This window comes from Equus caballus, chromosome 5 (genome assembly GCF_041296265.1).
Source record: "Equus caballus isolate H_3958 breed thoroughbred chromosome 5, TB-T2T, whole genome shotgun sequence".
NCBI lineage: Eukaryota > Metazoa > Chordata > Mammalia > Perissodactyla > Equidae > Equus > Equus caballus.
In genome coordinates this window covers 70,503,074-70,519,004 of record NC_091688.1, presented here as the reverse complement: position 1 = coordinate 70,519,004, position 15,931 = coordinate 70,503,074, and the positions used below count along the sequence as shown (strand labels likewise).

The window sequence follows — 15,931 nt, the reverse complement described above, 5'->3', positions numbered from 1 at the left end:
TTTTTCCTGTTACAATATATCTGATATGAACGTGCCTTAAGAATCAATGAGGTCTTAAAACCACAGTTGGCCATAAGCAATCATAGTTGTCATGGATTATATATGTGTGAACACCAGAACACAAATATCAAACTTGGAAAATGAATGCCAGCAGTTTGGAAGAAAATCTTGGAAACGGTTATGAAGCACTATTTTAACCCCTCAGAACCAAGAGTCTTGGATTAAAACAACTGACTTGACACATCAAAAACTGCAAAGCTGCCTTAAAAGCCTCGTATCAGTGACTTTTGGCCCTATTATAAATTATTTTAAGAAATGCTGCATCACAAGGCTCTTGATGCCACAGAAAACAATACCGAGTGGAAAAACGTGGGCCTCAGCAATGCAGAATAAGCTATTTGGAAGAATGAAAAAAGGTTTCAGGAATATTTAACCAATTTAATTATGTTATATTTCCTTTTTTGTATGCACAAGTTGGATATAAGATTAAAATCTTTCTCTAGCTAAATATCAATAGCCTATTCCAACTAGTGGGAAAAAATCTAAGTTACAAGAAAACTTAGTATAAAAAAAATTTAGTATTATAAAACAGTACACAGTGATGTAGTATAAAATAATAATGTCTTATAATTCATGAAATATAATAAAATCTACTTGCAATTTGTAGAAAAACAAAAAATTTTTGCTAAGCACCATTTAAAAAAACATCCTGCATAGTATTACCTGTAAACCACAGCAGCCTACAGCATTCATTATGGAAGCATTGTGAATAACCCGATAAGGGATTCCCAGTTTTGTTGCTCTCAGAATAAGATCGCTGTGTGTTGTAGCCCTGTAGTAAGAAAAGATCAGGTTGGATTAAAGTAACAACAATGACTTTGTAAGACAGTAAAGCTATAAGATTTCATGAGCTGAAGTCCATCAAAGGGTCAAGGGGATGGCTTTTCCTCAAATACTGCTGCACGCCTGCATAAGGCTTTCACCTGGGCTTTCCGGCAAGAAAAGTGTAAGTCTACACATGCCCTCACAACACTAAACTGCACCTGTAATATTCTTAAAGCAGCCTTGGCAGCTACAGAAACAAAGAGAAGTTTTACTTGCTCTTTTCATCTTATTAATACCTGCAAAAGCCACCTGTGGAATACTGTATAAGCTCAGAGACCATGCTCTTGAATAGCAATTCTCAAACTTTTTGATCTTAGGGTCCCTTTAAAAAATTCTTGAGCCAGCCCTGATGGCCTAGTGGTTAAAGTTCTGTGCATTCTGCTTTGGTGGCCTGGGTTTGGTACCTGGGCACAGAACCACACCACTTGTCTATCAGTAGCCATGCTGTGGCGGTGGCTCACAAAGAACCACCCTGAAGAACTTAGAACTATAAACAACTATGATCTGGGGCTTTGAGGGGGGAAAGGGAAGAAAAAAGGAGGAAGATTGGCAACAGATATTAGCTTAGGGTGAATCTTCCCCTACCAAAAAGAAAAAACCTCTTAAAATTACTGCTCCAGAGTTCTAAATTATGGCACCACTAGACCCACTCCTTGATTTCTGCTCTATTTTGAAGGCTTTGTTTTTGTATTTTGAAATACAACAAGGCAGAATACACAGAACATTTTCATAGCCTGTCAATCTCTGTCTTTATGTTAGTGTTCTATCGGATATAATCCTAGTTGGATTTTACATTAGTCTAGCAGTCATTTATAACTGTTTTCAGTCTGGTGACTGTGTATAATTAGTATGTGTATATATATGCATATTCTGCCTGTTGCCTTTCCTTTTTTGACATAAATCTAATGATTGTAATTAAACAGATTTGGGTAGAGAAAGAATATATGTAAATATAAACATGGATATTGTGAAATGTAAGCCCACATCAGTTTAGAACTGCATTATTAAAGGCCTTTTCCCCCCTTGATGAGAACTCCAGGCCCTACTGGGGAATGCAACATTAGCATGTTTGAGGAGCTACATACAAACAAGCAGAAGCTGACAACTGGTCAATGCATACCAAGTAGGAAGATCAAGGGCTTTCACCCCATGAGGCAGTCAGAAACAGATGAACAAATGCCCACCAGGGAAACCTGCTTTTAATCACACACATAAAATAAAAACTAATATGAAAAACAATCATTAATTTGATTTAGAGTAAGCTTTTAAAAAATAATATGAATGCCAGTTGTAAAAAATGTTTTTAATATCACCTTCAAAAGAATCTCACTACTTAACACTAAGATTAAAGAAAACTGAATTAGTTACTTGGTGAGTTATTTAAATAGATGAGCAGGAAAAAAAACCTGGTTTAAAATTATATGTCTCTTTGATACAAGTTCATTTAAAATGACCAGATGTGGTTGGTGTACTATGAAGATTTTATGACCTGGCAAAGTGATTTCATTTTGTGAAACTGCCATAAATGTGATTAAATAAGCTCCTCGGGTTTCTACTAGGAAAAACTGTGATAAAATTGGTATTTTATTATCACGATTACCTAGATTATATTGCTTCATGGAAAAGAAAAAGATAATTTGAAACACGGGCTTATGCCCTTATACTGAACATTCCTTCCAGTTTGTAGCTCATGAAAATGCTTCATTATCGTGACTAGGAAAGTATGTGTGTGTAAAAACAAATGTATTACTATTTCTAGGCACGCGGTTCTATCCAAAATCACGTATACATACACACACACACACGATTTTGGATTGAGCCACGTGCCCATAAAACCTTACAAACTTTTCTTAATAACATAGCTGTTACTTGGAATTGCTCTGAAGGCAATTTCAAAAGAGGAGATTCAAGAATGTTTTGATCAATGGAGTCAAAAAAATAAAGTACATAATGGTGACCTATTTGAATGTATAAGACTTGGTATGTTTATTCAAAATTTTATTTTATAATAACATTAGTTTGCAGATATAGTACCACCACATTTGACACAGGTATGGCTAATGATCTGAAAATTAACTATTTACAATGAAATGGTTAAACTGATATTCTCATTATAAATTGGTAAAATCCTTTTGAAAAGTAAATTGACATTATATGCTTGAAAATGTCCATGTCCAAAACTTTTGAGTTTTTTGGTATTATAAACCTGTTTCGGAGAATCTACCATTAGAAAACAATCCAAAATGTGGGGATGAGTAAAGTGAGAGGAGGGAAAAGGATCATATACATTAATCTGTACACGGCAGCTTTATTTATATTGGAGAAAAAAATGGACTAATGATACTAATGCTGATGTTTATCCAATAGTCACTAGATGACAAGCACTCTTGGAATGCATTAATTACATGGAATAGAAGCAATCAAATGACCCAAGTTGGGCACACAGAAGACAGGTGAATAAAGGTACATTTTTGTATGTGTGTTTGTCATAAAGGAAAGGGCACACAACATAAGGATAAAAAATTATGTGTTCATTTATTACAAAATATCTGTAGTTCCAGAGTATATTAAAATACAGACTGGAATAAAAACAGAACCATCTTTAGAAAGAATTTGTTTAATGATGACCCTGTTCAACTGCTCTTTATGGGGATAAAAAACTTAAGACTCATCTCTCACATGACTGACTCAGATCTACTGATGTAGTATTTTTTTTAGTCATTTACATTCTTTATGTGATTAACTTCTATATTCCCTTCAATAACCTGGATAAAAAGGCAAAGATGAGAACTACATTAACTGACTGAACTGATTTCAATTGCCTTCTTCAAGCATCTAAGATTGCTGGAGATGGTGGTGATGGGTGCACGACAATATGAAAGTACTTAATGCCACTGCACCATACACTTAAAAATGGTTAAAATGGTACATTTTATGTTATATATAGTTCGCCACAATTTTAAAAATACTAGAAAAAAGAATGTGAGATTGACCGAACAATTTTCCCTTCTTTTTAAATTTTTTATTCAAGTGAGTAGAAAGAGGATTAAAATTAAAGAAAGGACATTTTTGGGGGTCATATATAAGGAAGAATTTCAGTGTCTTGTTGCCTTCTGTACTGCCTTACTGGTTTATCTCAATTAGTTCTCTCAAATTCTAATTCTTCAATGAAAATTTACACATTGCCTACCATCTTGTCTTCAACTACTATATCCCAACAGTGATTCAGTGTGAAAATGAAAAATAACTATAGTATAGTAAATATTACATAAATCTGAATACAAAGTTATACATGATTACTCACTGACATAGGGAAACTTAATTGTCTAGGAGTTAAAAAAAAAAAAAGTACTTACTCTTGAATAAAGTAAGGGAGAATTCATTAAGAGGTGGCACCTGAACTGGGTCTTCAAGAATCTACCATTTTATTAAATAGAAAGTGGGAGGAACAGTCTGTTTTAAGGAAAGAGCATAAGCAAAGACATAGAGGACGAACATTGCAAACCACTTATGAAATGGCCTATGTGTACAACTTGGCTGTAGCGTAGTCAAAAAGATGAGTAGCCAAAGGAAAAAGCAGATAGACTATTAAAAGATTAAAGGCCATGAAAAGTCCCTTAAGGATTCTGAGAAGCATAAAGGCTCTTTCTTTGGGTCTCAGTCTTTTTCATTTACAGTGAATTCTCCCATCTACCTCCCAATCGCACCCCCAGGACCACCCCACAATCTCCACTTACTGAACCCCACACAGTCCCAGCCCAAGTACCAACTCCTCCATAAAGTCACAACTGATTAGCTCCAAACACCGTGCCTTTAAATTTACACACACTTTTCTATCCTCATTTCCTACTCAATCTTTCAGCAGTTATCAAAGCTGACCACTCTTTCCTTTTTTTTTTTTAAAGATTTTATTTTTTTCCTTTTTCTCCCCAAAGCCCCCCTGGTACATAGTTGTATTTTCTTCGTTGTGGGTCCTTCTAGTTGTGGCATGTGGGACGCTGCCTCAGCGTGGCTTGATGAGCAGTGTCATGTCCGCGCCCAGGATTCGAACCAACGAAACACTGGGCTGCCTGCAGCAGAGCGTGTGAACTTAACCACTCGGCCACGGGGCCAGCCCCCACTCTTTCCTTTTTGAAACACTCTCTTTTTTCGGCTTCTGTGACAACACACTTTCTTGGTTTTTCTCCTTCTCTGGCTCTTGATAGACCATGAAATGCCAAAGTTTCCTAGGGATTGATTCTAGGTCCTCTTCTCTTGTTCTTGTTCTTTCGTGAAGTAACTCCACCCATTCTTGTGGCTTTAAATATCATCTATATATTGATGACTTCAAAAGCCATAGATTCAGGATAACCCCTCCCTTGAGCTCCACTAGTAGATATCAAATTGCCTACATGACACCTCAAACTTATAACATTTCCAGAATCAACACCAATTCTTGTTTCCCTCAGTCCTTTTTTTTTGGTGAGGAAGATTTGCCCTGAGCTAACATCTGTTGCCAACCTTCCTCTTTTTTTTGCTTGAGGAAAATTGTCGCTTAGCTAACGTCTGTGTCCATCTTCCTCTACTTTGTATGGGGGATGCCTCCACAGCATGGCTGAGGAGTGGAGTAGGTCCATGCCTGGGATCCAAACCTGAGAACCCAGGGCCACCTAAGCAGAGCACACAGAACTTGACCACTCGGCCATGGGGCCAGCCCCTCTTCCAGTCCTTTTTCCTACTGATTTTCATCATTTCAAGGAGAGGCACCATCAACTACTCAGTTACTAAAGACAGAATCCTGGAAGACTTCTTTCCTTTTTCTCATCTACTATATGCATCCTGGCATTCTTCTTTCTAAATATTTTTAAGTTTGTCTTTTTCTCTCTTCCACCAGAGCCACCCTGGTCTCCCTAAAGTCCATTCACCCAAGCATTTAGAGTGATCTTTTAAGAAACAATCAGGGGCCGGCCCTGTGGCTGAATGGGTGAGTTTGTGTGCTCCACTGCGGCAGCCCGGGGTTTCACTGGTTTGGATCCTAGACTCGGACATGGCACCGCTCATCAGGCCACGCTGAGGTGGCGTTCCACATGCCACAACTAGAAGGACCCACAACTAAAAAAAATACACAACTATGTACCAGGGGGCTTTGGGGAAAAAAAGGGAAAATAAAAAATTTTTGAAAAAAAATGTCAGTAAGATTGTGACTCTTTCCAACTTAAAATCCTCCAAAGGTTTACCACTGCACTTTAAACAAAATCCCTCCTCCCTCCAAGGCCTTACCAGGCCTGGCTCCTGCCCACCTCTTTACCTCCTCCTCACGTCCCTCTGTCTCACTCACTACGCTCTTGCTGCTGGGGCCTTTCCATTCCTTGAATAGTCTTATGGTTCCCTCTGTTTAGAATGTTCTTCCTTCCTGCTATTCCTTTTAGTTTTCAGATACTTGCTTGAATATCACCTCCACAAAACGGGTTTGCCATATGACTCTGCATAAATAAGTCTATCCCTGTTAGTCCCTATTTTTTTTCCTTTAAGGCCTGTCAAAATTTAAAATTTATTATTTTTTCTTCAATTGCTGTAGGCCTTCCCTACTAAACCATAAACCTGTTTTATCATCATCTAATATATATATATCTCCAGCACGTAGGAGTGCCTGTCATGAGATATGTTCAAAAGGTACCGAATGGATAAATGTCAGTCTGAGATATGCCTGGTCTTCCTTTGTTGTGACCTCAGGCAAACTATTTAACAACACTTTCAATTAATATTTAATTGTTGTCCACTATATACTAGTTAGTACTATATACTAACTATTGTGAAGGAAAGGCAGGAGATAAAAATGTGAAGGACAGCCTGCAAATCTAAAGAGTAGATATACATATAAGAAATACATTGTGAGGTAATACATGAAAACTAATATGATATGTCAGCAGTTAGGAAGAGATATAACTTTGGGTAGGGGTAATTAGGGACTACAGCATAGAGAATGTGATGTTTGAGTTGGGCTTTGAAAGATGGGTAGGCTTCTGACAGTCAGAAACAGGGCAAAGGGCATTACAGATGAAGAAAATAGTTTGAACAAATGTGTGATGGTGAGAAGAGCATGACTGGGGAAGCGCAAACTGGTTGGCATGAGTGTGGGTTTCAGTACAAGAATGGCAGAACATCAGTAGGAGGGCAGGCTGGACGGTATTTTTCATGTCTAGCCAAAGATGGAACTAATCATGTTCTCATTTTGAGCCCAGGTAAGACTTCCAATGTGGTTTTACAAATTGGAATTCGACCACAGCCTAGGTAATGAATTAAGAGTCTATAACCAGACCAGGCAAAAGGGCACTATGTTAAGCCAGGGTGTACGATAATAAGAGTTTGGATTAGGTAGAATAGAGGTAGCCAGAGTGGAAAGGAATGAAATGACATAAAAAACTGGGTAAAATAAGTCAACAGCAGTGCTTATCAAACTAACTGTGGAGACAGGCCAGTATTTTTTTAAGTTCTAAATTGTCATGGAAAAATAGTTTTTCAAAATGCAATAAAAATTAACTATTAGAAAAATAAAATATAAAATAATACAAAATATAAGCTCCAAGTTTTTATTACTAGATTCACCAGAGATAAAATTACTTTTTAAAATTACTATAAAAGTTTCTAAACGCTTACTCTCAATTTCTGTAATCATCTCCTCCTCGACTAGAAGATTTGTGGGCTGGCACCAGTTCACAAACCTCACTTTGAGTACACTGGTTTACCAAACTTTGTCAGTGACTGGATGCCATGAAAGTCAAAAGTGACTCTGAGATTATTCGTTGAGGTGACCATTAGAATTGTGGTACCATCAAGTTGAGAAGCTTGGTGAGTTCAGAAGGCATATATAAAACATGGGATTTGGGCAGAAATCAGTGTGATAATGAGAAGACACTACAGGAGTTCCAAGACATTTTATATACAGGATTTTTCATTACCCTCATTTTATTTTACTATTTTGTGGCTAAAAAAGGAAGACAGGTACTGATAATTTGGAGGAAATCATACTTTTACAGAAAACAATGTCAGAGGCTAAAACAAACTATTTAAATATTTTAAAATGTATGATTATCCAATGTCGTTTGCAACCAAGTATAATAATGATACACAATCTCTGGCACCTCATACTGATACAAATTACTTTCTTTTTGACAGACACATGCACATATAACTCCATTCTTTTGAAAAATATCCTTGGTGGTGGGCTCATAGTGATTTAATTGTCCTTATGTTCCTTAAATCTGTGACATAAATCTTGGGTCACCAGCTGGAGACAAAGAATTCTTCTGTTTAGCTTGACATTAGAGATTGATGATGCTTGACTAGACAAGTAGAAACCCATCTTTTTATTAATGGGGAAGAACAGAGCTCCCAATGGATATAAGAAATTGAAATCTGAGGCTTGATAAATGATAAATTTGAGGCAAGTAAAGTGACAGCAGTATTGCTAAATATTAGATGATTAAAAAAGAAGAAAAAAAGCCTAGGACAAAGCAAGCAGAAGATGCTTGCAATTACCTGCAAACCAAATGGCAGGTACCGCTCTTGATAATCCAACATACTTATTTTAATAATGATGTACTAGTTAAGTCATTTGATGCCCTAAGTGACCTTCTAAAAGAACAGCAGAAATGATACAAACTTTTAGAGTTGACACTTGATAACCAATGTAAGTGATACATATGATGACATCCTTACTAAGCAGATTTTCTTCATTAATGGAAAGATAATGAAAGTTTAAAGTACGAAATTTTAGACAGAATCTAGGGAAACAGAGTCTCTTATCAGGACCTGGCAGGTAAAAGGTTTTAAATGTAATAGAATAATTCTTATTAAACAAAAGAGTAAATAAATTGAAATTCAAAATGTCTGCTTTGACTTACCCAAATGGATCCCCAACCACAAGGAATGCGACATCACTGATATCAGCATCCTTTAAGATAGTATCTGCTTCTTGTTCCACTTCTTCTCTATCAGCAAGAATCAATTTTCTTCCATAAAACTCTTCCTATAGATTTAAGTCCAATATAAAATGAAACAGTAGGTGATCATTTCAAAACATACACACAAAACAACCTTTGTCTGGGGCTGGTGCAACTCTTGGCAACTATCCAAACACAGATCATTGAATACAATTCATCAATAAGCTAACACTCTATATCATGTTGCAATTAAACTCTGTCTTTGGGGCTATCTTAATATCCCAAGAGGAGGCAGACCTTCTAACATCTGAGGCTTTTTGCATTTTAAATTTACCTCTAAATTTGGGTCTAATAAACCAGGCAGAACATTGTAGGATGAAGAGAGAACAAGTATGCATGAGCCTTACTGCAGAAACATAGTAATACAGAATACATTAAACAATAATTACAAACATACATGGTAGTTTAAGTTTCACTAAATTATCCATAGGAAAATCTAAGGGACCCTGGCTAAAATAAAAGGTAACGTCAATGAGAAATAATAGAAAATTAAGATTTAGTTGTTTACAGAACCAGCCAACATTCCTATATAATTGCAGGAAAGACTAATATAAAACTGTATTTCCTAGTTCCTGCTAAAAAAGACAAAGTTGCAGGGAAAAGAAAAGGATTCTAAATATATAGGAAGTCGCTATACAACTGCTTTGTGAATTAATCTCCTGAAGTTCAACTCTAGAGAACAAACCTAGGAGGCTGACCTTAACCGGAGCACGGCGTGTAAGAGTGAGTTAGTAGTGTGCCAGCGGCCACGTGGTAGTAGTTACAAGCTATTATACAAAATCATGAATCTCATAACTGATTTCCGACAAAGCAATATGTAATTCAAATACAGTACAAGTGGATGCACCGATAGACAATACTATTTCTTACATACTAAGTTTGTTTGAGTCATAAGGATTATATCACAAGTCAAATGACAATGGCATTTTTATAGACGAAAAATGTTCTCTTTATTTTCACTTTTACCATGTATTTTTTCTTAATCATTATTTTTATATACCTTCCTTTAATTTTATGAATCCAGAAAACTTAATAGTTGCAGAACATTTATATTCACTTATATAAGAGAAACACATATGATTACTGAAAACCGAAGGAAATAATAGTTTTTTCCGGACTTTTCACATTTCTTAAAGATAAGCAAGACACATGCTACCAGCTTAATGCTAGCAATAATCCTAAATGATATTTGATAAGTGATTTAACGACAAGACAAAACCCCACTCTCTTCTCAAGACTTCTATCATGTATCACTCCATATTTATCACTTACCTTAAGAAACATTTTATTATAGAATTGAGACAACAGAATGTTTATAAAAAAAGCTCCTTTTAAGAGAAACAAACACACACAAACACCCCAATATAATCAAATAGCTGATCCTCCTGAAAAATGCTGTTTAAAAAGGGAAGAGAGAGCAAAACCAGTAAGAGACTGGCATTATATTATTTTAAATTTACCCACTCATTTAATTATTCATTCACTCACTCACTTGAGAAATATTTCTTGTGCACAGTCTCCATGCCAAGCTCTAAGCTTGACGGTGGGAAACAGTGGTGAATGAGACATACATGGCCCCTGCCCTGTGGAGCATCACGTCTAGTGGGGAGTTAACCACTGCGTTATATGTGCTATAGGAGCATCAAACCTAGTCCAGATCAGGAGAGAAAAATAAAAAAACAAGTAGTACGATCTAACAAACGATTTTAAATTTACATTATATAGCATCCAATGATTGATTAGCCTTATACAATCTCAGCCCTAATCTCCATTCATGAAAATGAAGGTAAAACTCAAAATTCATTCTTGGCTTTAAGTTGGCAGATTTTGTATATAGGGGACGGGGTAAGAACTAAAAGTTAAAATTACCTTTGGGTATTTCTAGAAGGATACACAAGACATTAGTAATGATTGCCTTGATTTGCCTCCAGGAAGCGGAACTGGGACAGAAATCTCCAAGTGTATGCCTCTTAGTATCTTTTTAATTTCAAACAATTTAATGTATTACCTAGTCAAAAAGTAAGAGTAGAGGCTCAAAGAAGTATATGGAAACAAATGAGAGAACAAAATCTTTAAAAAAAACCAAACCTACTAACATTCAAAGAAGGAATGGAGAAATGTGCTTACAAAGTGGACTGAGAAAAATGGAAAAGTAGGAATAAAACCAAAAGACAGTCATGCCTTGAAAGCCAATTTCAAGGAGGAGGCAAACTATGTCAAAAGAAATAAAACAGGTTAAGAATTCAAAACTTGGGCCGGCCTGGTGGCACAGAGGTTAAGTTCGCACATTCCGCTTCGATGGCCTGGGGTTCACTGGTTCGGATCCCAGGCGTGGACATGGCACCACTTGGCAACCCATGCTGTGGTAGGCATCCCACATATAAAATAGAAAAAGATGGGCAGGGATGTTAGCTCAGGGCCAGTCTTCCTCAGCGAAAAGAGGAGGATCGGCGGCACATGTTAGCTCAGGGCTAATCTTCCTCAAAAAAAAAAAACCTCAAAACTGCCCTTTGGGCTTCTCGACTGCTAAATAATTGTTCAACAAAGAGAGAAATATTTCAGAGACAAGGAAGTCAGCCCACAGGAGTGTGAGACAGGAATGGAAGTGGGGAACAATAAGAGTATACTGCTTTTTCAAACAGCTTGGGAAAAAGAAGAGATAGAAAGAGAATAATAACTATGAGGACGAGGTTTAAAAGATAAGAGTTTTCAGAATGGATAGTATTTGAGTATAGTTTCAGGCTAAGGGGAGAATGATGTTAAAATAGATGGAACACAAAGAAAAAAGAATAACTGATGGGAGTAAGGGTTGAGAGGAAGGGAGAGAAAGAGGTTTGAAAAAAACCCACGTAGATGGAGTTAGTCTTGAACAGGAAGAGAATCTCATCTTACAAATCATTTTCTAAGACTGAAGGGAGGGCAGATTCAGACTCAGGGTGAGGACAAATAGGAAGTTAATAAAGGTCATAGAGGACGGCCTCCTTTTTTTCAGTGTGAAGTCCTTTACTGTCCTCTTCTGTCCCTCCACTCAATCCACAGCAGTTCGATGAGGACAAGGAAACAGAGCGAGACGCCATCCAGGTAAAGCAGGTTAGGAAGACAAAGGAAGGAAGAGATACACTGGGAGAAAATGAAAGTTATTTCAGTGATGCCCAAGAATAAATGCAGCAAATACTTGTGCTTTTTCTCCTCCATGCTTTTGCTCACGATTATTTTTCATCAGTAAAGAATGCCCTTTCTCTCTCCCTTACTCAATCTTATCTATAATAACTCTTTTTCTTTCCCTTATCAAATCTTATCTATAATAACAAGACTTGTAATAATACACTTAAAATAGGCTTACTCTGTGGTCAGACACCATTCTAAGAATTTATGCATATGAATTCATTTAATCTTTACCACAATCTATGAGATAGGTACTATTTTTATCCCTGTTTTACATATAAGAAAAAGAGCATAGAAAAGCAAAGTGACTGCTCAAGGTCACAGAACCTCGGTTGATTCCAAACCTTGACATGTACTACAAATGGGGATACACAGGCAGAGATTAGTGATCTCCTGTGCTTTCTGCAGGGTAGCTGGAGCCCCAGGTCCCCTTTGGCCATGAGCAGCTTCCTCTAATTACCCTGCAGAGCTGTACAAACATTACCATTTTCTATTTGGACCATGATTCAAACAAAAGAAACAAAATGATTGGGATGTGTTATTTTAAAACACAGCTCAAATTCCATCTATTCCATAGTCTTCCCTGACCACCACAGACTGAAATGATCTTCTCTCTTACATGTATTCCATTACAATTAAAAACTAGTGATTATTTAACATTTGAGACAGCTTATACCACTTAGTTGGTGAAAGCAAGACTGTTGGCTCAAGTAAGATCATCTAAGTTCTTTCCAGCAACATAAGTTTAGCTTCTCCTTTCCGCTGCTGTCATGAATTGTTATTTAAATCTTCCATTATTATTTAGGTTTTCCTGGGTATATGTAGACGACTCACAAACGACTTGAGAGCAAAGATCATAGTGTATAACTCGTTGGACAATGCACACAGGTGCATTCTATCAAATATGCATATAAAATAATTTATCCAAGAAAGTGCCTAAAGAAATTCATCTTGTATATACCAAAACTAAAACTCTTTCCTGGATTCACTGTCTCCAGTTTAATTAACCTCTGAACAATAGAGAACATACAAATACTACTACCTGTTTGGCAATTTGAAAATAATAGCTTTCCATGTAAGAACAGATAAATTTCAGATTTCTTCAGCAAAATCCATGTGTGCCTTTTACAAAATATTATACTGTGTGATTACTGATTAAAAAAGTGTTATGTTCACTATAGAAAAAAGAATTTTCCAATTTTTTTTTTCACAGTAATAATTATTTCGTTATGGAGACCAGATTGTACACCTAAGTGCAAGCACATCAAGAATTTTAAAAAATTAATTTGTTTAGGCCTGCCCCAGTGGTATAGTGGTTAAGTTTGCATGCTCAGCTTTGGCAGCCCAGAGTTTGCTGGTTCAGATCCCATGTGCAGACCTACACACCACATATCAAGCCATGCTGTAGCAGGCGTCCCACATATAAAGCAGAGGAAGATGGGTGTGGATGTTAGCTCAGGGCCAGTCTTCCTCAGCAAAAAGAGGAGGACTGGCAGCAGATGTTAGCTCAGGGCTAACCTTCCTCAACAACAAAAAAAATAATAACTTGTTTAAAAAAGAAAAAGGTAGAAATGAAAAGAAGAAAGGAAGTGGTTGAAGAGAAAGTGGCTCTGAGATTTTACCGGACAATATAAGGCATAAATTTATTTATTTATACCTTTATTCCAGAAATGATTCATTTAAGGTGGCTGATGTTGTACGGCAAGGTGCTCAGGGAAGAACATGAACTGAGGGCCTGGAGGTGGTCATGGACAACAGACCAATGGAATTTTGTGACAGGGAGGGATCTGGGATTGACCATTCTGGTTGAATCCCAACTTCTCTGTAGTTGTTCTCTGAAGTCATACTTTGTGATGCAATTATCGCAATTATCTATCCGTAAGAATACAGAGACACAGTATGGTACAAAGGTCAAGGGTGGCTGATCTCAACTCAGGACAGCCTTGGCTCATATTGTGGCTCTATCACTTGCTATCTGTATGACCTTGGGCAAGTTCCTCTGTGCCCGTAAAATGTGAACAGTAATTATCGAGTAATAGTCCTAATAGTCCATGTAAAGCATTTAAAACATGGCATAGTAAGTTCTATTAGTGCTCATTACTGTGGAGGAACAGATAGTCTAGCACCTTAACAAAGTACACACAATTTACCTGTGGGTGACGTTGGGCCCAGCCCCAGATCTTCTCTGTAAGTAAAACTCTACAAGTACGTTTTTGGGAAAAAATTAACACCAAAAATTACAGCAACCAAAATTAACATTTAGCTAGCCCTTAAATTTACAAAGCACATTCAAATATATCATCTTAATAAAACCCTTCATGACACTCCAATTGGTTATTATCTCCACATAACAAATGAAGAAACTGAGGTTTAGAGAAGTTTGGAAACATGTCTATTAACAACTACTATCTCTGAACACTTCTGTGCCAGGCTCTATGAAAAGAACCTGTAAGGTAGGCATTTTTCTCCTCATTTTACACAGTAAGAAACTAAATTTAAAGGACTTGTCCAAAGTCATATGTTAATATGCAAAAGAGCAAAGACTTAAAAACCAGGTCCAAACTTTCCTCTATGCCATGCTCTGACACGTAATTCTATAAAAGCGATGGGTTATTTGTCTATATTTTTTTAGAAGATTTTAAGTTCATTCTAGTTGTCCCTGACCACTAATTAGAGAGGAATCTTTCTACCATCTTGAGTTTCGATATTCTGTTTCCATCTTAATAAACTGGAGCCACATCAAAGCTGGCCATTAGACACAACTTTTATTTCAGTGCATGGCCGACTAAAGCAGCAATCCTTAACTTCTTCTTTAAGGTTTTAAAGTAACTTTGAGACCTTCAGAACTCTCTGGGTTGCAAATCTGATAGGTCAGAAGATCTGAAATTCTCTAGGTCACCTTTTTGTGTGGGAGACTTAATAAACCAGACAATTCTAAAATCCTTTCCCTCCTCCTACAACATGCCCATCAATCTTTTCATCTTAACGTACATTCTACTTGGAGTGTGACAATGAACCTGAATTTGATCCCTCCTCTAAAATTTACTGAGCCCTTAATTTGACCCCTCCTCCACAATTTTAATGAGTCAGCTAAATGTATGATACACTAACAAATCCTATGGTTACTAAGTCCCAGATTCACTCAATATAAACAAGTGTACGGCTATAAGCCTTACTGGGAGATGTCTATTTAAAAGGTAAGATCTCTCTGCATATGATACAGACAGAAAGGCGATTAGCATTCCCTATGGAAACACTTCAAAGGGGGACGCTTTCAGCTTAGTTTCTTAATATATAACCAACTCATTAAGGCTGTGGGTCCCCACCTCATTAGCATTCAACTCAGAAAGGATTTCTTGGCTATCTTACAAAATAAGAGATTTTGATAACTATCCCCAGGAGTGTAAAATTTCCTATTGACCGGAGAAAGCCACAAAATTAGACTTGTAAAGTAAGACGAAGCACCCTTTCATTTTCCAAGTCACTTGGCTGATGTATGATTTCCATTCTTGTACTCCTCTGATCCTTAATGAGCAGGGGGTGTGTTTTAAACAAAGGGCTTAAACAAGTAGACCTGAAAATTCGGTTCAGCTTAGTGAAATGAAAATCAGCTGTTAGACAGCTTTCTTCCCAGAAGGCTGGAGAACCTTAAGCACCTACCAGGACTTCCTTCCCTACAGTCAGGATCGAGGTATAGGCTTCCAGATACACTCGTTTGCAGCGTCTTACAATTTCCAGGCCCTTGACTGTGATGTCCTTGGCATCTCCCAGGCCCAAGCCGATCAGGTAAAGCATTTCAAAATCCAGGGGAAGGGAGGCTGCAGGACGAAGTGAACAAGAAAACCAAATGTCAGCTACACCGAGGACGCCTAAAATCTAGTGAAGATGAAAACCCAAAC

At 37.1% G+C, this 15,931-nt stretch overlaps 1 protein-coding gene across 5 annotated transcripts in view; it reads right to left on the bottom strand.

The window, feature by feature from the left end:
* Window positions 1–15,931, bottom strand: part of DPH5 (diphthamide biosynthesis 5) — a 62,812-nt gene that overhangs the window by 18,926 nt on the left and 27,955 nt on the right. For all 5 annotated transcript variants that reach the window (XM_014740163.3, XM_070268619.1, XM_005610391.4 and 2 more), the window contains exons 2-4: window positions 15,693–15,850; window positions 8,769–8,893; window positions 724–832 (exon numbers count right to left, since the gene is read on the bottom strand). In XM_014740163.3, the coding sequence (XP_014595649.2) occupies window positions 724–832; window positions 8,769–8,893; window positions 15,693–15,850 (392 nt within the window). The remainder of the gene's footprint in view (window positions 1–723; window positions 833–8,768; window positions 8,894–15,692; window positions 15,851–15,931) is intronic.